The 25,779-nt window shown below is 34.4% G+C and overlaps 1 protein-coding gene across 2 annotated transcripts in view; it reads left to right on the forward strand.

Moving 5' to 3' along the window:
- LOC112947366 (phosphatidylcholine translocator ABCB4-like) overlaps positions 1–25,779 on the forward strand; it is a 53,132-nt gene that overhangs the window by 16,330 nt on the left and 11,023 nt on the right. Inside the window, exons 4-21 of one of the 2 annotated variants that reach the window (XM_026039442.1) lie at positions 289–406; positions 1,059–1,113; positions 2,378–2,525; positions 3,895–3,958; positions 7,939–8,130; positions 9,763–9,934; positions 10,877–11,001; positions 12,193–12,364; positions 13,948–14,061; positions 15,354–15,464; positions 17,498–17,623; positions 17,807–18,010; positions 18,462–18,632; positions 20,014–20,175; positions 21,510–21,692; positions 22,604–22,750; positions 23,069–23,173; positions 24,879–24,956. In XM_026039442.1, coding sequence (XP_025895227.1) covers positions 315–406; positions 1,059–1,113; positions 2,378–2,525; positions 3,895–3,958; positions 7,939–8,130; positions 9,763–9,934; positions 10,877–11,001; positions 12,193–12,364; positions 13,948–14,061; positions 15,354–15,464; positions 17,498–17,623; positions 17,807–18,010; positions 18,462–18,632; positions 20,014–20,175; positions 21,510–21,692; positions 22,604–22,750; positions 23,069–23,173; positions 24,879–24,956 — 2,421 coding nt within the window. In that variant the 5' untranslated portion in view covers positions 289–314. Of the gene's footprint in view, positions 1–288; positions 407–1,058; positions 1,114–2,377; positions 2,526–3,894; positions 3,959–7,938; positions 8,131–9,762; positions 9,935–10,876; positions 11,002–12,192; positions 12,365–13,947; positions 14,062–15,353; positions 15,465–17,497; positions 17,624–17,806; positions 18,011–18,461; positions 18,633–20,013; positions 20,176–21,509; positions 21,693–22,603; positions 22,751–23,068; positions 23,174–24,878; positions 24,957–25,779 lie in introns of those variants that run through there. The other variant, XM_026039441.1, reaches the window with a different exon arrangement.

A 25,779-nucleotide genomic window follows, 5' to 3' on the forward strand; every position in this document is an offset into this window, starting at 1 on the left:
TTTTGGCTGAATTACAGAAAAATATATACTCATAGAATTCAGATGAAATTGAGTGAAAGAGACACAACTATCCAGGAGGTACAAATACAAAATGTGGATGTAGGTAGGCAAATGCAACAGATCCAGACTTGTTTCAACATGTTTGTATTTGTCTATTACCAGGATTCGCTTGCAACATATGACATTATTTAATAAGTGTCTATGTTGTTCCTTTCAAACAAATTGTCATTGATATTACTGTCCTTGGATTAACAGTTCTCCGTTTCTCACTCAAGTATTACTTTTCAGAAGGAACTGTCTTAAATATATTTAAAATGCGTGCTGAAGATGAAAAGAAACCTACTGAAGATGGAAACAGCTATGAGATCACTGCATTCAGACAGGATTTTGAATCTGAAGACAAAGAGTAAGTACTCTTAAAAACACTGTAAACAGGAGTTTTATTTATGAAGTCCATCTGATTATAATTTTTTCTTATTTTATAATTACCTGGAAAGCCTAGTAGCAGAAGGCTTTACTTCAGCTTGTCAGGAGCACTATCCAACATATCTGTTTAGGGCTGGGGATGGAGAGGGAAAGTACTGTTATCTTGTATGTTTTCCTTTAACTATATTTTGATGAAAAGCAAAACTAAAATCTAAATTACAAAAATAATGTCAAAGTAGACGTGTTGGTTGTGCTGACAGTATCAGTTAACTATGTTAAATTTCTTACTATAGCGGGCACTCAGTATTTTACGTATCCTGAGTATCTTTATTCTTGTTTCATTCATGCATTGTGACAAAATTTAGTTCTATAACTACCTCCCTTTTTCCTATTTCAAAAGCTATATAGTGCTTTGTTTCACAACTAAGCCTTGTTGGGTTGACTGGCATGGCTTACGAAAGCTTCTTCAAAACAAACATTCAAAAAAAGGTTAAGGAATTATCTCCATTTTCCTCATCATTGTTTCCTGTAAAATTATTTCAAAATAATATTTTAGTTGATGTTAATATGTTGAATATTTCTGTGAAATGTTGTCCCTTTTCAAATGTACTAAATCTACAATCCCTTTCAAGCAAGAAGAAAAAGAAGAAAGGAGAAAAGGCTAATGTGGTCAGYCCGCTTACGCTGGTAAGATGTGTGCTCTCTGTCTAAGTATCTATCCATCCACACACATATACACACACGCCCTTCAAAGTGTAATGCTCAAAACATGCCTAAAATAATTTTAGAACGCTGTCTCTACCCAGTAGCTTTAATGCTACAGAATACGGTGTATAGTATAGCAATCAAACTGTCCTTTTCATGTATGTAATTTGCAAATGAAACATGTTACTACCAATATGGATTGTTAGGAGCCTTCCCTTAATAAACCAGCATGTTGTACACACCTGTAATAGGAGATTTGTGTCTGTGGAAAGTAATAATTTCCATATTCAATCGCTTTTTCCGACAGAAAATAATGTGAGTCTGTGTTCTTAAGATTATTGTTATTATTCAGTCATTTAAATTACCTAGGTCACACTAATCAGCCCCTTACGTACTTATTAATCAGTCACCAGAATCAGCAGTAAAGTGAGGGGAACTAGAAAGTATTTGAAGTTCCATATAATTTATTTTCTGTATATTTTAAAATAAGATAGTCCATTAATATTTAATCAAACTAGGTCATTGATATTCTTTTAGTAAGACTAAAATGTTTTATTTTGTTGGCTTAGTATGAATAATGGGCAGCAATAATGTTCTAAATAATAGTAATAAAAATAATTGGCCAATGACTCGAATTCCTTACTTTGCTTTACTGGTGTTGCATCTGTTGCATCTGCAGAATCATACTAATGCTTTTGTCAGAAGTTTACTGAAGTCAAGGGTCAGAGGTTTACTGAAGTTTACTGAAGTCAAGGGAAAGAGGCTTTTTGTATTTTAGTAGGCTTTGATAATATGTATAGTTTTGATTAATTTGATTAAAACACTTGATATGATTTTTCTACCTGCACAATAATGAATTAACAGTAAAATTAATTTCTATCCTAATTAGCACAATAATAATAGTAATAAAAACTTATAATAGAATTTCAGACATCAAAATTAAAGAGAGAAAATTTCATATACCTTGTTTTTATATGCCTTTCTTACACTCGTGTAGATATTAATGCATTAAAACAGTACAATTCTCTAGTTTGCAGACTTCACAGTATGAAAAGTTTTTCACGGAATAATTGAATTCTCTATAGTTAAATTATTTCATAAATTTTATTTCTAATCAGATAAAGTTTTCTAATCAGGTGAAGTAGTTTTGTGATACTGATGGCTCTTTTTTGACTTTGCAGCTTTTCTGACATTGTGTTAGTGTTCTAATGCTGCAGTTAAAACGAATCTCTTCTCTCACTTGCAGTTTCGATATTCCAGTTGTATGGATAAATTACTAATGATACTAGGCACTATCCTGGCAATTGCCCATGGAACCAGCCTCCCTATTGGGATGATAATTTTTGGAGATATGACTGACAGTTTCGTTATTTCTGCAAACACAACTATTCCAGGTAAGAATATATCTTCTATATAGAAAAGAGTGTCTATATTTGGAATATATCCCAGGAGATGTGAGATATTGATGTCAAACTCCCAAACTCCTCAGCTTGCTCCTATACCGTGAACCAAATTATGAATTGTTGCGTTTGCTTTAGTGGAGATTGCACTGTGGATTACTTTTTTTTTTTTTTGTCCCTAATTTTTAGTCTCTTTACTAGTGGATTTTCTCAGTTAATCTGCTATGAGGCAGCTCCATATTCAACCAAGCACGTTTATGGGATAAACAGAAGGAGTCTCTTTTCTCCCTCTCTTCCCACCACTGKAAACTCCGGTTGCATAGAACCATCTGCTGCCCTTGAGCTGACCTAGCAATTATAGGTTAACAATGTGAACTGGAGAAATTAGTGTGTCCAACAGAAGCCTCACTAACAAAAGGAAAGTGCTTGTTTTCCCCTGGATCAGTTTGTTGATTAGATTAATCCTGCCAAATTAGAAGAATAAAATCAAGCACAAAGGAGTGTTGGAGATGCACTGCTGAATACAAGGGGAGAGCTGATAGTGTTGATTTGGTGTCATCTCACAGTTAGACCAGATTAGGTGGTATCTGCAGCAAACATTAGATGCTAAACTTGTGAACAGGCTTGTTCTTTAAGGAGTTTTTTATTAAGCATTTAATAAATGTCTATGGCAATACAGAGAAATAAAAGATTTGATTCTGTCCTGTCRTGTTCTCATTTGTGCTCTTATTTTTCTAAGAGACAGTAAAACAAGTTTAATGTCTTTATTAAAGCAAGTAATGCATTTATTTATCATCTAATGGATTATCCATTCCGAAGYAGAACAAATTGATCAAGTTTTATGGTATAATTATGAAGGACTACTGCATAGCCTTTTCAAAACATTTCTCACTAAATGCTAAAAGTGGTGGAGTAAAATTTTAAACTCCCTGCATACTTCATCGCCAGTGTTTTTTAATATAGAGCTGAGTTATCCACAGTTACTGATTTGATGGCAATAACTAGACCTGTATTTTAAATGGGTTTTGGCATTGTACAAATGAACTGTGTTTCTGAAAAAAAAAWAAAATAAATTAATCACAAGTGATATTGATGTAATTTTGTAGTCATTGGAGTCACAGAGTCATAATTAACTTTACATTGGTAGGTTTTTTAATAGGTAGAAATCTGAATCCTTGGCTTTAGGGCTTTTACAGTTTTTGCACTCCTTCCCCTTTAAAATTAACTTGAACCAATGGAAGGGTTAGGAACCCAAAATCTGCTGAAAAGCATACAGGAAAACAAATTGTTAAAAACTGATATATTAAAATTACTTAAAGTATTTATTATTTTCTCTCTCTTCTCCCTCCCCTTCTTTTTAAAGATAACTTTTCTGCAGTGAATATCACTTCAGATTTTCTTACCAAGCTAGAAGACGATATGACAAGGTAATTGATACTTGTTTTTCTTCTTATAATCTAGCCACACATTTCCAGGCAAGCCGTTCTTCTCCCATTCATCTTTTTTTACATAACTTAGACAATAGATACGAAATGATTACTTGAATAATGCATCTAATCTGATTTGCACATCAGATTACTGCAGGCACTGGGAAAAATCTTTAACATCCCTAGGCATTCCCAACATTTTCTCTTTAATTTCTTACTTTCATGCATCTCTTTCCCTTACTCTGAATGTTGTCTGCACCCATGTCATCTTCATTTCTCTTCTTTCTCCTTCTCTTCCTATGAATTTATAAATAGTAAATGTTATGCTAAAAAGTGCTAATAAATATCACCCATCAATTTCTTAACCTATGGTGATTCAGTGATAAGAAGTAGAATTAGAATTGACAGATACAAGCCAATTCCCTGTCAAGCATCAAGTTCAGCTAGCATATCTGGACTAAAGTAAAGAATTACATTCTGTGCCACAAGAAATAAAACGTTCTTGAGCAGACAATAGCAAAACAATCAGTTTTTCTCCAAAAAAAGTGTTGTAATTTGATTGAGAAAATGGAAAAGAAGCCAAAACATTAACAGGCAATAGATGTGTTTGAAGTGCGTTATTACTTAGTGTTCCTGCACTTGGTGTATGCAACATGTSTAAAAGTATGTCTTTTTCTTGTCCGCTTTCTTGTACTTCAGCTTTTGTTCTTCATCTCAAAGTCTGTTCCTCGTTAGGTACTGTGAAACACCTGACATCTTAGGAATATTTATATGGCTTTCAGAAGTGTTGTCCTACCTAAAGAAACAYGCGAGCATTTCTTCTAATACCTTTTGCTCTCACTTTTACTGAAGTGGGCACTTCTTTGAGGTGGACTGCAGACTTACGAATTGTCTATATCAAGTAGCTGAGTTTCAAATACATAAAAAAATCTATTTATTCGGAAGGAAAATCTGTGCTCTAAAATAAATGTGCAACAGTTGGTCAGGAAAAGATTTTAACTTAGAAGTGGAGAACCCTTGTGTGATAAAAAGGAATTATCAGGGAATTCACAATTTTGGTTTGTAAGAGAATATGGAGTGAACAGTTTCTTGCTCCCCCTGTGTTTCTTGTTGTTCACCTCTGACTTGAATGCAAGGAATGCGTTCTCACCTTATGTAGAATATACACAYACTCAGTCAGTCATTGAAGGAATGTAGGAATTTTCAGAAAAAAATATCTATTTTGTGTTTGGTATATACCTGATGCCTAGTTATACAGCATTTTCACACCGTTTTATATTTATTCTAAAGGAACTTGATTGTTTTCATAGAATGGTTGTTTTTGTAGAATATTTTTTTGAAACTTACTAAGGGCTTAGCTTGAATAATTTTTGATGAGCTCCATCGTCATGTAAATAAAATAAAGAGCATTTTCTGTTACAATTTAAAATTAGATCATGTTAATTTCACTATGTTATTCCTGTAAATATTAAAACTGCATTGGATTTATTTTCTCTACTGCAGTTAATTATTCCATTTATCCCTTTTACTGGGTGGTCATGTGGATGGATGGCCTTTAAAATTGTAGCACTTTTCATTATTAACAGCTCTTAATATTAAAGTTATAGGTATTACTGTTTTGATTTTCATTTGTAATGAAAGTAATGATACATATAACTTCAAAATTAACTTTTTTTTACTTAAGCTTATTCAACCTGTATTTTAGGAGMTGCTCTCAAGATGTTCTGCAACTACAGAAAATATTGCTGACATATGTAGTATAAAAGTAATGTATAAATCAGTTTGTCATTTATAAGGATTCTTTTAGAATAAGTAGTCTATACTTACTGATTAAAGGTTTGGGAGGGTTTTTGTTGTTGTTTATTTTGTTTTCTTTTTTGCTTGGTGAGTTTGCATCATATGTCGGCTAAAATAAAGAAAGAATCGTCCCTTATTCTCAGCAGACTGTTTTAGTAATTCAGTATTGCTTACAGAGCAAAGAGTACAGGAAAGTAAACAAGCTGACACAAAGGAAGTGTAAATGTGAATATAAAGCATATGATCTAAATATTGAGAACTATCTATTCTCGAGTGTCTAGGGAAGGTCTGTGTGAGGGAGATCTTTTCTTAGCATCACCCATGTCCTTTTCTCTTTTATATACTAAATTTGAGAGTACAGATGTGAGTGGAAAACAGCCTGACTTTCTCTTTGGAAACAGTTTATCCTCAGCACTGAATGAGAGATGTACTCTTTATTAATGGCACAGGAATAGATTCCCTTTTCCAGCATGTCTGGACAGAGTCTTGAGTGTGTTTATYGTTTTGAAAAAGCTTTAGCTGTTTGTGCCCACCCCTTGTGTCTTGGATAACTGCTGCCAGAAGGACATAATATTGAATATGATAACAAAAACTACAGAGAAAAGGTTGAAGTTAGTTCAAGAGCTTCAGTTATGAACTCGGCTGTGTTTGATACTCAGATAATAGTTTGCCTAAAATCCAGCGGTTTCTCAAAGGATAAAGAACAACTAATTTACAATGCAGTGAGCATTTACTCTCTGTTAAAGTTTCAGCAGCATATATCTCAGCAGCATGAAATCTGGCAAAGATACCATCCACTTCTGTTGTTTTGCTCTCTTATGAAACAAAGCCCAAGCACAAAACTACTCTTCAAAGTGATTGATATAACATCATAAAGTAATTGTCTGAAGTAACTTCTGCTAAGTTTTGGGTCAGTGCTCACATTGGTTCTGGTTTAGTAGTCCTTTTTCAGATTTTTAATGGAGCTGATCAAGATGATCAAGGTCAATATTCAGCTAATCATCAACCTTCAGTTAGGCATTAACTCATTTTTAGTAATCAATTTAGTTACAGTTCATTTTATAATGAATATAGTTCCAAAGTCCTAAACTAAACAGAACGTCATCTTGGCAACTGAAGGCTGCGTTCAAGTTGGAAAAGAATTTGTCTCTAAAATCATTACCTCATTTTTTGAGTAGAGAATTTACATACAGATTTCGGCAACAAACTCCTGCCAAGTTGCATGCTAATATTTAAAGGAATCAGGATAGAGAATTAATTACTAGTGAAGATGATCATTGTTTTGAAGCTTTTTTTCTTATTGTTCACTTTATATAATTACAAGTCATACAAATACATGTAATATGCACAGCATATTTCTCTACATTTCTCAACATTTCTCTGTTATTTTTGATCATGTTTTGTGAATGGAGTATCAATCATTTTAAATTCTTATGTTTTGGTTCTGGTTTAAGTTCACCTGTGACTGAAGTTATTGGATTCTTTTTGAACATTTCAAAATAATACTCAAATTCACTTCTAGTTTGAGAAATGCAGTAGTTAATCAAGCAGAAGGTATTGGTTTGTGTCCCTGCTTCTGACACCGAGCTGAAGGCATTTAAAAGTAAAGTATTGGTTATGAAAAAAAAYGGAGAGCAAAAGAGTTTCTGATCTGATGGCATTTACTTTCAATAGATGTATAGGCACGTTATATACTCAAATACAGAAATATTTCTAACATGCATGAATTATACGTATTTTTATATACAATTATGATTAATGATGTATGTAAATGTGCTTATAAAAACATTTAACATCTATACATATGTGTTAAAATAGAAATGCAACGATACTTATTTACACATTAAATGAAGAGAATATTTTATCTAAAAAATGATTCTAAAATAATTTGGGAAATTGTGTGAGATATTGAAAAAGAAAAAGAATTGTAGCTTGTACACAAGCTAAGAATAGTTTGATTTGTTGCATATCTAAAAGCAGAAATACTCAGGAAACTCAAAGATTTATAGGCAAGTTCATCTCTGTTAGCTTAATTGAATATAGCTACAGGAAAATGGCAAACTTTTGATCAAAGAAATTCCAATTCAGGTCTGAAAGGAAGCAGTGAGCATCCAGCTAAATAGAGATWAGTTAGGTAATTAGAACTGAATTCAGAGAATGTTGCAATTATTTTTTTCTTTCAGGTATGCATATTACTATTCTGGAATAGCAGCTGGTGTTCTTATTGCTGCTTATGTGCAGACTTCATTTTGGACCCTAGCAGCAGGTCGGCAAGTAAAGAAAATTAGAAAACAGTTTTTTCATGCAATTATGAGACAGGAAATTGGATGGTTTGATGTGAATGATGTGGGAGAACTTAACACTCGCCTCATAGAGTAAGTACACTATAGCTTCCACAATTTTATTTTATTTTATTTTATTTTATTTTATTTTATTTTATTTTATTTTATTTTATTTTATTTTATTTTATTTTATTTTATTTTATTTTATTTTATTTAACATATATGAGCTATTTTTTAAAAAGTTATTTTTTAATTGAATTATTTCACTGTAAATCTCATGCAAGTTATCTTATTGAGAGTCTCAGAAGCTGGACTTCTATCACTTCTGATACTGGACTATCACAAATAAAAGCACTTGCACAAGTGCCTGTGCAGTCTGAGGATGACAACTCCATACTGTAACATGACCTCCATGTAGAAAATGGTTTTCATTTCTGTGAACACCAGGGCTCAACAAGGGGCTAATTGATCCTAAAAGTGTGAATAGTTCAAATTGCAAGACAAGCTATTCTCTTTACTTTACTTTACAAGACTTCAGTTTTTCCTTCCGAATATCCCGTGGTTTCYAGATAGGTCTATAGTCTGGAATTAGAAGAGATAACAATAGCAACTACTACTGCAGGCAGAACTTCAGTCTTTTCAGAGGCAAACAGAAATTTATAGAGTGGAATTTTCCCAAGATTTATGAAAATTTCCATGACTGCATTATATATTGTTCTACTCTTGAACAAATTGTTGGCAAGCTTGGTGCGGATGACACCAAGCTGGGTGGAGTGACCGACACTCCAGAGGGGTGTGCTGCCATCCAGAGGGATCTGGACAGCCTGGTGAATTGGGCAGAGAGGAACCTCATGAGGTTCAATATGACAAGTGCAGGGTCCTGCACCTGGGGAGGAATAACCCCAGGCACCAGTACAGATTAGGGGTCGACCTGCTGGAGAGCAGCTCCACGGAGAGGGACCTGGGAGTCCTTGTTGGCACCAAGTTAACCAYGAGCCAGCAGTGTGTCCTTGTGGCCAAGAAGGCCAATGGGATCCTGGCCTGCATCAGGAGGATGTTGCCAGCAGGTCAAGGGAGGTGATTCTGCCCCTCTACTCAGCTCTGGTGAGAACCCACCTGGGGTGCAGTTCTGGGCTCCCCAGAATAAGAGGGATGTGGAGCTTGTAGAGAGGGTCCAGTGAAGAGCAACTGAGATGATTAAGGGAATGGAACATATCTCATATGAGGAGAGGCTGAGTGAGCTGGGCCTGTTTTCTCTGGAGAAGAGAMGGCTGAGAGAGGATATGATTAACATGTGTACGTTCATGAAGGGAGAATGCAGGGAAGAAGGGGACAAGCTCTTCTCATTGGTGGCCAGCGATAGGACAAGGGGAAATGGGCATAAGCTGAAACACAGGAAGTTCCRTCTCCAGGTGAGGAGGAACTTCTYTCCTGTGAGGGTGACAGAGCCCTGGCACAGGCTGCCCGGGGAGGTTGTGGAGTCTCCTTCTCTGGAGGTCTTCAAAACCCGCCTGGATGCCGCCCTGTGCCCTGTGCTCTAAGTGTGCCTGCTTGAGCAGGAAGGTTGGACTAGATGATCTCTAGAGGTCCCTTCCAACCTTAAATATTCTGTGATTCTGTGAAGTGAGAAATATCATCCTCTGTAAAGATGCCCAAGTGGCAAAATTGAAAAGCTTGATATGATTCTACATTTTCCTTCCTATCTGAATGGATTTTGTTTTTCAGTGATGTCGCCAAGATTAATGAAGGAATAGGTGACAAAATTGGATTGCTTGTTCAATCATTAACAACATTTATAACAGGATTTATTGTCGGTCTCATAAGAGGATGGAAATTAACTCTTGTAATATTAGCAGTCAGTCCTGTCCTGGGTCTTTCAGCAGCTCTCTGGGCAAAGGTAAGTTAATATACTTTCGTGTCATGCTTTTATATCAATGAGAGATAATCAGATAAATCTACATAACTGTAATTCTCAGTGTTGGAATGCATCATTCAGGATAACTACCATAGCTTTAAACAACATTTATGTACATAAGCTATGTTAAATAAATTATATACAGCTATTCTTATACAGTTTCAATATTAAAATTCCCATACAATAGATTTGCTGTGACTTTAACATAACTTATTCTACATGGAGAAGGAAACAAGAAATATCAGTAAAATATATACATTATTTACTGTTTAATTACATCTACTTGTTCTGTTGACTCAAATTGTACCCCCCTGAAAAAGTACTAAATAAGCTAGACCAAGAATGGGTCTCCTTGGCAGAACCTCTTCAGAGTTACAGCTTTAGGATAGACAGACTTTTAGATGAGTCCTAAATAACCATGGGATTAGAGTGACTAGTAAGTTGCAGTTTAGAGCCTTCAGATTTTTWCGCTATTTTGTTTCCAATACATTTCAAGTGTTATATAAGGCTCTGTGATTTTGAGTATTTTGAGGAAGAAGCAGGAGCGTGTGCTGACAGCCTGCAGGGACTGTGGCAGTGCACACAAGCTATAGGGCTCGCTGGCTGCGCTGGCTGGAGATCAGACCTAGCCAGAGAACCTCAGCTAGCTCCAACTGCCAGAGATCCTCAGCTCGTGTCGTCTTCTGCACTGGGCCAAAGCAGAACTGAAAATCCAGACTTCCGTTCTTAATATTGAATTATTAGACTGAATTTTTCATGTAATGAATAATTTAAATATTGAATGTTCTGTCCTTCTTGTGTAATATAATCGAATGATTCATATTGTAAGATAATAATTGTGATAAAAGTCATTGGGAAATTTTCTTAAGTCAAAATAGTGCTCATTCTGGTTTTTTTAAGTCAAAATATTTGATCCTTTGTTAGGTYCTGTCTGCTTTTACTGACAAAGAACAAGCTGCATATGCAAAGGCAGGAGCTGTTGCTGAAGAAGTTTTGTCCTCAATTCGGACTGTAATAGCTTTTGGAGGACAGGAAAAAGAGATTAAAAGGTAAGAGCATTACTTAGATAAAAGCAATGCTCACTTTCATCAGCTAATTTTAAAGTAATCACTTCAGGCAGCTTGAAATTTTGTTGAATCTTCACTGCAGAAGATCTGTCCAAACAAGTGAGTCTTGTGCTTATTGCATTTTTGGACTGGAAGTTGTCTATCTGTAGTTGCCTTTTACAAGTTTTACTGTGTATGACGACAATTATTTACTTTATTAGAAACTCACAAAGTAAGCAGATACATTGCCTCTCCTCTAGSAAGTGTATAAACTATTTGAAGCATCACACAGCAAGTAAGAGCTTTGAACAAGAAAGGTCATGCCACGAGAAAAGAGGACAATATACTTAATATGTGATTACTCAATACTTGTGAGGGGTTCACATCACACAGCACGTAAGAGCTTTGAACAAAATAGGTCATGCCACGAGAAAGAGGACACTACACTTAATATGTGATTACTCAGTTCTTGTTGTGAGGGTTTCATTAATCGATATGTCATTTCCACTGCAGAACATCATTCTTATGTTGTATTTTAACCTTTATCTAGAGCTAACAATCGTAATCTCAAAACCTGTTGCGAATGGTTCACAGTCCACGTTCATTAAACAACAGGTAATTTAAGGAACTCGCATGACAGTCACTGACCTGTAATGCCCCCTCTTTTTTTTTTTTTTTTTTTTTGAATTCTATTTGCCATTTTACCTCACATTGGCCTTTCTATGGACTGCCTTACGCTTCCATACCTGAAGTCTGAGTACCAGACTTCTCTTAGTATTTTATTAATCTTAGATCTTCTTAGATTAAGAAGATCTTAATCTAAGGTTTCACAGTTCACGTTCATTAAACAACAGGTAATTTAAGGGAACTCGCATGCCGTTCCTGGCCTTTTAATGGCCCCCTCTTTTTTTTTTTTTTTTTTTTGAATTCTATTTGCCATTTTACCTCACATTGGCCTTTCTATGGACTGCCTTACGCTTCCATACCTGAAGTCTGAGTACCAGACTTCTCTTAGTATTTTATTAATCTTAGATCTTCTTAGATTAAGAAGATCTTAATCTAAGGTTTCAGAGATCACATATCTCCAATAGCACCTCATCAGTGTTTCTTTTTTTTTTKTTATTTCATCCACAGTCTTTTTGATGTTTTTGAGGCAAAACTGCCTCCATTTTAAACTTTCATGTTTTTTTCCAGGTACCATAAAAATTTAGAAGATGCTAAACGCATTGGAATAAGAAAGTCTATTACTGCRAATATTTCTATGGGTGTTGCTTTCTTGCTGATATATGCATCATATGCATTGGCCTTCTGGTATGGAACTACCTTGATAATAGCTGACGATTACACTATTGGCAATGTTCTTACAGTAAGTATGAGTAACTGACCATTAATAAGAAAAAAAATACTAATGACAAAGAATGAAGTCTATTTGGGGAACTTATTTAAATTTAATGAGAATTTTACACCAGAATCATCAACAAACTTACCTTCCTTCTTACTGCAAGAGTCTATATGATATTTCTATATAAGGTGTATAGTACTGTAAAATCTGCCTCAAGCCAAATAAAACATATATTATTTTCAGATGATTCTATACCTCTTCTGATTTTAGTAACATCATGACAGGCATAGGAAAAAACAGTTCAGTCAAAAACAAGGACAGTGTCTTTCCTAATTGCTATTTGTTGTCGGATTTCTGGGTATGTTTTCTTGATACAGAAGCAACAATTTTGCTTTAGCTGTTGGRAGCTCTAAGTAGATCATTTTATTGATTCTTTTCTTAAATTTGGCTTCATAAGTGCCTGGAATATCTTCTAAAYATTTTTAAAAGCTAGGGAAAGAAAAGTAAACTTCTGACTAGGAAGTATGCTACCATCAAGAAGAAAGAAAACCCCAGAATTCTTCAGTTCTTAAAATCTTCTCTTAATGTGGCAAGCATTCTATTTTTTTATAAGTTATTCTCTTTTATACATTCATATAACTTCTTTAATGATGATGAACTCAGACTGGATTCCAGATACCTATACATACAGGAAAATATTTAAGTTAAAAGACTTTTTTTGAAAGCATATACTTAAATACAAGAGACATTTTTTAAATTTGGGGTCATCCTGGTTGTTTAATCTGATTGCATTTCTTTGTATGTAGTTAGAGTAGCAGGGAGAAATAAAATGACAGCTTGCTCTGTTCTTTTATGCTTTCCTACATACATATATTGGACCCCACTCTTGCAGAAAAGAGGATGTGTGTAGTGAAACTTCTGTGTGATAACTTTCTGTCTGATAACCTGTGGCTTTTATTATGACCTCTGTTTGAGTATACCCTTTTATTGCTTTTATTTTGGTAGTACGTGAAGGCATTGAGCTGTGATTTTATTTATTTATTTGTCTTTTTCTCTTTTTCATGTTTTCTCACATATGCTTGCCCTGTTTGCTGCAGTGGAGGGAACCTGTGTTAGTTTTGTATGGAGAAGGTAGAATTGCATACTTTATTCCTCTGTCATTTTGAAAGCAGAATTCTGGTAGTCTGCATATGCRCTTTTGTGCCATTGAGGGGCACACAATGTTTTCTCAGCTTAATTCAGATACATACTTCCTAGCCTTCAGATCATCTTTTGCCAAAGAATGAATGAATACGGTATATCCTGAAATATCAAGTGGAAGGACACATTTCTGGGGAGAGACTTTGGAGATTCTCAGTCACTCTTTCATCCTTAGCAATCTTGCAACATCAGCATGTGCAGTGATATTGTACAGAAACAGTTATCAGAGACTCTTAAGAAAAGAGACCCTTTTCTTCCTAATGTCATTCTTTATTTCATTTGCTCTTGAGGTCTAGATTCCTTAAACTTCCATAAGAAGTGTACAGCGTCTTGATTAAAGTTAACATATATTCTCYGATTCTAGTTAATTACAAACTGATAAATTTCATCATGAAAATTTCTTTCAGGTTTTTTTCTCTGTGTTGATTGGAGCTTTCAGTATCGGACAGACTGCTCCAAGCATAGAGGCATTTGCTAACGCAAGGGGAGCTGCTTATGCAATATTTAATATCATAGACAATGTGAGTATCTTTGCCCTATATCTTTTTTCAATCTTTTTTCAAAACTCAGAGGCCTTTTTTTTTTTTTTTTTGTGCTGACAATGTTTATGGTGTGAAGTTAGCAAGAGTAATTAATGGTGAGCAAAATGAGATGTAATTCAAATTCCTATTGATATTATTCCATTAATAGCAACCTCACTTTTGTATTTCCAAGGAGACCTATTTAAGCRTGAAAGGAAAACCACTATTCTTATTCAGATTTTATCTGAACAAAGGAGGAAAATTGATTCAATTTTTGAGAATATTTCTGTTAAATTGTTAATAATATAAAAAGCTAGTTTTATTGYTATCACATTTGCAGCAATTTACTGCAATATTTGACTTCCAATTTCATCTGATCTTGACCACGATAACATGATTTATTTGTTTTCTTAAAGACAGATATATATGTATACAGGCAGATAAAATGTGTAGTTAATCATCAATTCCTCTTCGTCTCTTAGAGTTACCAATTCTTGCTTCATCAAATGCAATGGTAGTAGAGCATTGGAATATTTATTATTGATGCTATCCTCTGAAGTTTTTATTGTGACTGCAGTACTGCATAAAGATGCAATTACAGCTGATGCAAAAATACTAGCATCAGATTCAAGGACAGTAGTGGAACCAGCAGTACCATGAGCATCTCACGATATAAAACCCTACCTGATATACAGGATCTGTGCTTTAGTTGCTAGGAGGTGCTGAAGTCAGGGAGGCTGTGAGTTTACTCACTAAAGAAAATAGCATGAATACACGAAATTGTATGAAATACAACTACACAGTTTGCATTGTTGTTAAGACGTATTTCAAGTTCTAGACCTTCCCTGGATGGAGATAAGAATAGTGTTTATTAATAACTTGGATTCTGCTTAGTGGTCATTTGATCAACTCTTTCTCACAAAAATGGTTTCAACAGAAAGAGCAAAGTTATGAATTAAAAGACACTAACAACTCACTACAGCAAGTACATTCAGGTTAATCATCAGGCAGTGGGATTAATCTCAAAACGCTGCTAGATATGGGTACTGTCTTACTGTACTAAAATCACAAARAAAGCTTAAATGGAAATTTATAAAAGTGTTATTGCATGTATGCTTAAGGACTGTATTAAAAAAAATCAAAATAGTGTGCAATTTACATGTTTTGAAATCTCACTAAATGAGTTTAAAATATATTTTAATATTTCTACAGAATGATGATGCACTCCACAACTTCTCTGTGAAAAACATATCATTAGGAAATAAATCTGTGTGTGTTTTTATTTTGCACAGGAACCCCAAATTGACAGTTATTCAGAGGTAGGTCACAAACCAGACCATATTAAAGGAGATTTGGAGTTCCAAAATGTTTGCTTCAATTATCCATCCAGACCAGATGTTAAGGTAAATGAAGACGATACTGATCACAGTTCAATATGTGAATCATTTATTTTTTTAAAAAAAAGTCATATAAATAAAATCTTGTTGAAAATTTAACAATTTAAAGGTTGGTCCTCTAAATCATATAAAAATAGTCTACCACCACAGTGATTTTACATAAATTTAATTTAAACACTAACTAGATACGTTAAATCATTTGAATGATTTGTCCCTAGGAGTCAGTGTGGCTGTGAAACAAATTTCTCTGTTGTTCCCACGATCTTTTTGTTATAGGTCTAATCCCCCAGTCTGCATACCAAAAAAAAAAAAAAAAGGAGACATAGGCAATTTCAAAAGTACTGCAAGGCAGCTCTGTTAACACTATATCAGTTAATAAAGCAGATCCAGAAATTTTGCCTGGTCAGAGAAAATCTCTGCTTTGTTCAAGCACTTTCATAGAACCAGAACTTCCTAAAGTAATGGAGATGGAAGAGACTTGAATGGTTTCAGAAAATATTTTAATGAAGAGTATCTTTGCAGTATGTAACTGTTTCCTTCCCTTCCTTAAGGAAAAATTGCTGAGCTAGGTAAAGGAGTGTTTCCTGGTTTTGATCAGCGGAAAGAAACACTGGAGTTTGCTTTTTAAAACATTTTAGTCATTTTAAAAAACTTCATTCATCTTCTTGACAGAAGAGTAAGCTGAAATGGCTGTTCTTGATTTTTCTCCCTGTAGAAATAGAAAGATCTGTTAATCTCAGTGAGTTACATTCTTTTCTAAGTTTATACGTGTATGAAATGAATAAAGAGATTTCTTCTCCTCGCTTTCAGAGATTGTAATTTAGAAAGTAGCAAAAAGATAGAAAGTATTTCATAGTAAAGATAAAAAAAAAGGAGGAGATGGCCAGATAACACATGGAATTTTATTTTTGCCCAAATTAAATCTATGACTTTCAGGTTACCTCTTGTTTGCAACAGGATTAAGGAGAAAGTAGAGACAAGTACATGACAGGCACGATGGAGACTGCACTTCCTATCTCATTACACAGGTTTATTTGCTGTCTATTTTGCCTTCTTGTTTTTCTTTAAGTTGTTAGAAACAGCCTACATGGTTTAACCCTTAAATTTTATTTTTGTGGAGGAAAAATATTCTGAGTGATAGCCCTTTGTGATCAGTGACAATCCATAAACTTTTAGATCAACCTCTATTGCTAGTTTATCTTCATTTAAGTATACTTCAGTTGCTACTTGCAAGGCATATAGAGTAAATGTTTTATAGGACTGCAACACAAGGTTAAGTAAGGCTCAACTATTATTTATTTTAGACTTTTTGTTTGATCTATAAATACTCGCCCCAAATAAGACAATCCTAGTTATTTGTCTGTGCCTTTAATTCCCAAACAGTGAGATATACTAAAGGTGGAGAGGCAATAGTAGTGTGGAGTGTCCAAACGTATGAGAGAGGATGGTGACAAAGAGACACTACGGGCAACACACTGGGAAGTGCACTGAAAATATATTGGAATGTGCTGGTACATTGCTGCACATTCAGCACAGAAATGTTTAGCCCTGTTGTGGGTGTTTTTGAATCTGAGTAGTTTATTGTAGCAATCTTTCTAGAAGAATGATCAGCAAAAAAAGAAAAAACACTTTTTTTCCATCTCAATATACATTCTCTACTGCACTGCTTGTATAAAGTAGTGAATGTTATATAGACTTGTGTTCATCTGTTTACTAATTTTACTGTTTACTAATTACTGCTCAATAATTTTCCTATACTTTCTGTGGTCTATTCCAGAAAATGGGAATTTACAGAATACGGCATCACAGTATAAAATTAACAATATAGTTTTAATATATTATTTTGTTGTAAGAGATGGTTCGCAGTACAGCTAACTGTGAAATGTATTGTGTAATGTATTGCTATTAGACCGGTTCTGGTGTAAGGCTGAAGAAAATTTCACTCATTTCAGAGTTCTCCTACATTGAGGCTCACATTTTTATGCAACATGGTTTTTTTTTTTTTTTGCTAATATTCCATTCTATAATATCTCTTAAAGGTACTGAAAGGCTTGAATCTCAAGGTTAACTGTGGCCAGACAGTAGCCCTTGTTGGTGGCAGTGGCTGTGGGAAAAGTACAACTGTTCAGCTCATCCAGAGATTTTATGACCCCAAGGAAGGCATGGTAAGAGAGCTCAAGTGAGATGACTGCTATGTTCAAACACAAACAGAACACACCTTGTTTGAAGTCTAGCCTCTGGCCTTGTTGCCCTTGTTTAAACGAAACAAGAAAGTCTCCTCTAAAACGGCACAGGCCAAGATGGTGTGAGCAATAGCAGACACTTGTCATCTGCATCCCTTTGTTTAGGTTACCATTGATGGGCAGGACATTAGGAGCCTCAACGTCCGATATCTGCGGGAGATTATTGGCGTGGTGAATCAGGAGCCCGTGCTGTTTGCTACTACTATTGCAGAAAACATTCGCTATGGCCGTGAGAACGTCACCATGGAAGAGATTGAAAAAGCTACCAAGGAAGCCAATGCCTACGACTTCATCATGAAGCTGCCCAATGTAAGCAACCCCTCTGTCTTGGTGAAGAGGTTTCCCTAAGCAAGGCTGCTCAGGCTACATGGAGTTCCTGAGGAGGGATCTCCCTAAACCAGCAGATAGACGAAGCTGTCCCTGGAGTTGTGATTACAAAAAGTCTTCTCCTTGTAAGAGAGTCTTGTGACTACAAAAAGTCACAATTGTGAAAATATTCTCACTATTGTGAGAATAAAGTTAATGTCAACTCTTCAAGCCATGGTTGGATGAGCATTTCTGAGGACTGAGAAATACTAGAACTTGAGGGACGCAAAGAATGAGGAAGGCACTCACTTTCAAACGAGTGTTTAGTGTTTCAGAACGGGGCAAAAATCCTGCTGGTGCTACTAACACAGACGTGGCCCTTCTTTATGCTGCCTTTAATTGGTGAACGTATCGTGCTGTGGAGTGTTCTGAAAGAGTGTGTTGTGTCTTGCAGAAGTTTGAGACCCTGGTTGGAGAAAGAGGGGCCCAGCTGAGCGGAGGCCAGAAGCAGAGGATAGCGATTGCCCGTGCTCTGGTTCGCAACCCCAAAATCCTCCTGCTCGATGAGGCCACCTCAGCTTTGGATACTGAAAGTGAATCCGTTGTGCAGGCAGCACTGGACAAGGTCAGTATTGCTCTGGAGTGAAGTAGGTGAGCAGGAGCCTGTGGTTCCCTTTTCACAGATGTTCATTTAAAGAGCTGCAAGAACTAGAGACCCTTAGAAAACATAAAGTGAATTTGGCAAATATTTTCTGTACAGATACGTTTTTTTTTTAGATCTTGGAGGTATTACAGGGAGAAATCTTTTTTCAAGTGAAGATATATTTTTGTGTGTGTTTTATTAATTTTAAATCAAGTTTTTTGTCATAAATGCTGTCTTCTACGATACACTCTCTTATAAGTAATTGTTCTTATTCTTGTTTCTCATTTAACTAATTAACTTATGTTGCAACCTGACAGACAGGGAAAGGGCTACTGGCATGTCACAGGTGATTGTAGCAGGGATCTGGTTCTTTAACTGCAGGAAACACTTTAAGGAAACATTTGCTTCTGTCAATATGCATATCTCTAGGTGCTCTTTTTCTTCTCARTGTAGAGACCATCACAGGGACATCTGATCCCTGATGAAACTAAGATGTTTAATCAAAATCTATCTGTGTTCATATTGTGGCAGTATTCTCACAAATACYATTTTGAATTTATCCATTTGGTCTGTCTTCCAGTTGCAGTACTGTAATGTTCCTGCAGATGATTTCTAGTGTGGGTAAAGTGTTGGATAAAGACAGAGAGTTTCAGGAGAATTATTAAAGGAATCACTTTTAATGGAGAAGAGGCACTTATCTAGCTTTTCTTTGTGCCATTATCTGAAGCCTTTGCTGAAGACCTAGGGAAGATGGACTGCAACCAAGTTTCATCCAAAGTCTGCTTGTGATCATTAATTTGACTAGTTAAGCTGTAAACCCYTTTATTATTTTAATACAACGTTAATACTAAAAGGGCCGACTATGACATTTTCCATATGATGCATAGYAGGCATATAAACATCCAAAATGAGTTAGATAGTTAAATTGCATTTTACATGAAATTTTAGAGAATTTTATTTTTAGTGAAGCTATATGAATGGACAATGAATTAGAGCTTTGAACACTGAACCTTTCTTTAAAGCCAATCTGAAACAGTTTTAATAATGCTTCTAAATRTATTTACTGGTTTAATTGAAAATAAAACATCCTTCACAGATTTTAAGGTTTATATGCTACAGATTTAAATATAAAAATATTAAGATTTTAAAATCTGCAATGCTGAGAAAATTTTAGAAACATATATGAGCAAAATATGGTACATTTCGTGCCTCCACCAAAGACTGTCTCAGTATCTATGTTCAAGCTAAAAATTATAATCCTGTTTTAAGGTATTAATTCAAACATAGTTACTTTTTTTGAGGGGGGGAATCTATTGTTTCTCTGTGGACAATTTAAATTAAYATAAAAGTTTGTTATTTTTAGGCAAGGGAAGGACGCACCACAGTTGTCGTAGCTCACCGATTATCAACAGTCCGTAATGCCGATTGTATAGCTGTATTTGAAGGTGGAATTGTCACAGAACAAGGGAATCATAGTGAATTGATGGAAAGAAAGGGAATCTACTACAAATTTGTTAACATGCAGGTATTTTTTTCTGTAAACTGTTGCCTGATATTCCCTATTGTATTCATTATCAATAGTTGTTTTATTCTGTCAGATCTATTTTAAAATTCTGCAGCAAATTTTGTTACAAGTGAAAATTTTGCTTTTAAAACTAAGAATAACTTGAAATAGAAAGCTACAARATGTCTTACCAGACCTATTTAACCTGGGAAAATACATCTTTAATCCTTCAGGATTTTAAATTTAGAGGATTATTTTATATTATCCAGTTAATGTAGGGCAGCCAACACAGCTAACATACGCTAGCATTGCATGTTCTTAGCCTACGATAATTGCAAGATAAAATATGTTTGCTAATACTAGAGGAGTAGGACATGTATATTTACTTATTTGCTTTAAATTCTTCATAACAAAGTTCTTTTGAAGATAAAAATATGGAGGGGAAGAATAAGAAGTTTGATGCAGCTATGCTGAATGTCAAAATACACACGTTTTAAGCTGTGTGCCAGAAGTCCAGAAACAGAGATTATACATTAAAAATTATACGTGAGCATCAAAAGTATATTTGTTATCAAGTGAAGTACGAAACACTTTAGTACATCCCAATGTCACATGTTATGTTGAATTTCACTGCAGCTTTCTAKGTAATTGGTGTTTTACAGCATGATTGCTATGTCCATTAAAGAAATCAAAAGATATCTCAGTATGTTACACTGAAAAGAGTAAAATGAGCCAATTAAAAATGTTCTATGTAAAATAACAGTGAGAAGTGATTTAGTCACCTTCAAAGTAAATGAGTATTTGGATAAATATGGTGACTGGGGAAAAAAAACAGGAAATGTAAAATAGACTGAAAATAATTTAATTTCTTTTTTCACTTCTTCTATCCTGAACTTCCTTGTTATATTTTATGTCAAAAATTGTAAGAGAACTGTCCCCTRCAAAAAGGAGCCATTTTTCTCAGTTCATGAAGTCTCATTCATGAAGATCCCAAGATGAGTACAAATCATTCATATTAAATTCATATCTCTCTTAGGAGTTAATTTACACAACAAAGCAGCAATTTCCATCTGGGCACTTTAGTTTTTCTTGAGAAGATACTCCTGTATATCAAGCAAACCTTAAAGAYAGAAATCTAGATAAATATAATAACATTTTTCAATTTATAGCATCATATTCTATTCTGCCTATATATATTTGTGCTGATTTGTGTTCTTGGTTACTTTTATATCAATTTCCTTAAAAATTGGACCACTCTATCAATAATAATATATCATAATAATATMATAATATCATAATCAAACATTATGTGTTTATACACATGATTTATCTTACCATGTTCTTCCCTATTTTAGTCAATAGATACTGATGTTGAATCGTCAGAAAAAGATGAAAATGTCCTGAGTGTCAAAAAAAGTGTCTCTGAATCAGAACTGGATGAATCCTTAATAAAAGGAGGACTGCGAAGACGATCAACTCGGAGAAGCTTCAGAAGACCGGGAGAAAATGGTGATCCTGAGGAGAAAACAAAATTGCCTGTAAGGGCTCTTGTGGAGTTCATAGTCCTTTTTGATACCTTTAAACAAAGTGCATTGAAATTAAATTCATGTTCCTGTCTTAAAAAGTACAAAGAAAAGGAAATGGGGTAAAGTTGGAAAACATATAGTTTGAAATATAAAGTCTGAAAATATATGAAGTAAAGTTTCGTATGGGGTAAAGTTTGAAAATTTTCTGATTCTAATTGAATTGAAATTGGCTTATAATATTGATAAGTTGCTTCATCATCTTCAGCATGAAATCTTATACAATTAAAACAGGATTTTTTAAGCCTGTAACTAGAATAAATTCATTTTAGAAAATAAGTCGGTTGAAATACTAGTATACCTTATTATATTGGAACACAATACAGACKCTACATAGGTTCTATCATTCAACCTAATCTACATAGGTTAATCATTCATTTTTGAATTAGAAACAAAATTTATGGCCCAAAATAGAACCCTTGCAACAAACCTGGAATATAAGAGGGTACATTAACCCTGGTAGCCAATACTAAGCCATCTGTTGTTATTAATTGTTCAATGAACAATTGCTTGAAATAATAACCTAGCCTTATACTTGAAATAATAACCTAGGATTCCACACAACAATATCCTCAGAATGAATAATTCAGTGACCACTAAACAATACCAAGGGTAAAGGTCAAACAAAATTATATGAGTTAAACTAAAATGTGAAGACAAGATCTATGGATATGTTATAACAGTTTTTTTTTCTTCTATTAAAATTAATAAAAGAAATATGCAATTAGTTTTTTTTTTTTTTATTAGGAATTATATATTTTGGATTTCCCTGAGAGGATGCTGGGAATATGAGATTGAGTATTACTCTCTTTTTTTTCTCCATAGATTTATTATATATTTGTCCTAACAAAATCCATATTTTATAGGACATTGAAGTACCTCCGGCTTCATTTCTGAAAATTATGAAGTTGAACAAAACTGAATGGCCATATTTTGTAGCTGGCACAACATGTGCAATTATCAACGGGGCTTTACAACCTGCATTTTCAATCATATTTTCAGAAATTATTGGGGTAAGTTTGAATAAAGTATATAAAAAGGTACATAATCTCTGAAATTCATTTGCAATTAGACTGAATTTTAAACAGTTCATTCATTAGAAAGCTGAGGAATGGATTAAATAAATCTGAAGAACTACAAGACCTACAAAATCCCCAAAACAAATCTTGTTGCAATCTGAAATTTGCTTTTTATATCTATAATCATGTATAACATATATTCATTTTTTTATGAATGAAAATGCGTACCAAACATACCTTTTGAGAAGTTCTGGACTACTTTTAGTTATTAGTAAGTTTTAAAAAATGCATATCTAAAGTATTATTTTATAGATTTTTTCAGAGTCCGACAAGGCTGTTATAAGAGAAAAGAGCAACTTATATTCACTGCTGTTTTTAGGACTTGGGATCATTTCATTTTTCACTTTCTTTTTCCAGGTATGTTTTATTATTTTAGCTTTGTTATAATTGTTTTATGTTCATGTTTTAGAAACTAGATCTCAAATATACTAAAATTTTGCTTACAAAATGCCTCCTCAGAAAACTCAAAATCAGTATCCTCATATATGGTTCTGTATGTGCTTCATGCTGAACTATGAATATTTTCTGACCTACAACTTGCACATTCCCAAGACACCTTCTAATATATTCCTGCCTCTTCACTTCTGAACTTTMCCTGTTCTTCACCAAACACATCTCAACACGACTCCTCGGGAATCTCTCAGTCTTCTTTCCCATTACTACCTAACCTCCAGCCATTCCTACATGCTATTCCTTCCCTTGTTTCCTCCCATCTCATGGCCTCCAATGAACTTGTGAGCAAGTGAAAATACACTATTATCTTAGACCTCCAGTATTTTATTCCCCTATCCCTGTCTTRTCTTATATGAAGCCCTAAAGTTTCCCTAGCCTGGTTCGTCAAGTGATGAATCAAATGCTGATCTTTGGTTCCTCTGGCTTAGATAACCAATCTTGAATGCTAATACGGTAGCCCCTGCGCTCACTGATTTCTGTAGCCATCTGAACTTATCCTTTCATTCCACTACTTATTCCTAGCCAGTGAAAATATTATTTTAACTCTACCCTAATTCTTACATAGGCATCTAATTGCTACAACAGTGTCATAATGAAGAAAGCAGTAATTCCATAGTGCTGCAGTCCATAGACTGCTGTTAAATTTCGGCGTTTAAGTATTTTTATGTAGTCTGATTTTATAATCTCCAATTTGGAGATTTTATAATCTCCAAATATTTTATAGCTTTATTAATTAAAAGATCTATATAATGCCCATTCTAAGATGTTTGATTTATGATTTTTTTAACCTGCATAATTATGGAAATTTATTGACAGTATATCAGCACAACAATGCTAATGACTGAAGTTAACAGAAAAATATATGTTTATTGAAATGTGCCATAACAATTCTTCTTAATATCACATAATACAGTTTCATCTGTATTCTATATTTTAAGGGCATATGATTTCTCAAATGTATATTAGCAATTATTAATGTCTGTATTCACAGATAGTAGTGAGATAAAGAAAGCTCATTAATGTTATACCAAAAGTGTAGGAAGAATGTGTCCTCTCAAAATTTTAATCAAGTTATTCTTTTGTGTATTTTAAAAGTGTTTCAAAAATCTGTCTAAAATATATTTTTGATTTATTATAAAACATTACTTTGTGTTGTTACTGATTGCTTTCTCAGGTTGTATTAGGATTCCAAGGAATATATCATATTTCCATTGGAATTAACAGGAAATCTACCTTTTACTTCAGTGAACTCAGGATTTCCTCACAAAACTTCTAAAGTAAAAAGCACTTGTTTAAATTTGACTTTGGTCAACTTTGATTAAAAATGCAGTCAAAGAGTTCATTAATCTTCCCTTTCTTGAAGCATACTGATAAAGTAGTGCTGGAAAATATTGGTATGTTGTATGTATTTTATTTAGAAATACAAACAATCGAAGCCTATACAATGAGTTTTACTAGAATTTATGAATACTAAAGCTGTTTTAACATTTGTTTTCTGTGATCATGACTATGATATTGTGTATTTTAACATAATAGAGATAGCACATCTAATTTACTAAGTAGAAAACAACATAATAGTACAATAAGCACTATATTTCTTCTCAAAYAGGGTTTCACATTTGGTAAAGCTGGAGAAGTTCTCACAATGAGGCTGCGATTCATGGCATTTAAAGCAATGCTTAGACAGGTAAGTRTTTTTAGAACTATGGAAAGGAATTYTTTTTTTWAAATTTTCATATGTTTAGATATCATGAAATACCTGTATTCAATGCTATTCTACAATATAATGACTTGGTCTGCAAAGAAGATTCTTTAAATCATCTTAGAAACCAGTTTGGGGTGGTAGGTAAAGTATTTGTAGGCAGAGATACTTAAATCAACCCAAGAGCTTTATACATATTCCTTGCAACACCTCGGATGTATAGCTAGGTTGCCATATTTTAACAAGTTGGTATGTACCAGCTGAGCCCCAGATCAGCACCACTGAAAGCCAAATGAGAGAGAGGTATTACAATTAAATGTTGAGGTCAGGTAKTGTACTACATCACCAGGTCTTTATGTGTTGAATATTACTCAAAATCACAGAATGGYTGAGGTTGGAAGGGACTTCTAGGGATCATCCAGTCCAACCCCCTGCTCCRGCAGGGACACCCACAGCACAGGGCACAGGGCGGCATCCAGGCGGGTCTGGAAGATCTCCAGAGAAGGAGACTCYACAGCCTCCCTGGGCAGCCTGTGCCAGGGCTCTGGCACCCGCACAGGAAAGAAGTTCCTCCTCATATTACGTTACAATTTATATCAGATATTTAGTCATGCGGTGAATAAGGATGAACTGTGTAGCTGAACTCAACAAATGACATTAATCACGTAGTGAGCTCTTAAATATAAGGCCAGATATATTTTTATCTTGTTTTATAGCTTCCCACTGTGTCTATTCAATCTAAGGAGAAACAAAGCAATACGTCAGGAGCTTTGATCCTGAAAGTTCTTTACAATTCTGCTCCACACAT

Source organism: Nothoprocta perdicaria, unplaced genomic scaffold (assembly GCF_003342845.1).
Source record: "Nothoprocta perdicaria isolate Ctin4 unplaced genomic scaffold, notPer1 scaffold_23, whole genome shotgun sequence".
Classification (NCBI taxonomy): domain Eukaryota; kingdom Metazoa; phylum Chordata; class Aves; order Tinamiformes; family Tinamidae; genus Nothoprocta; species Nothoprocta perdicaria.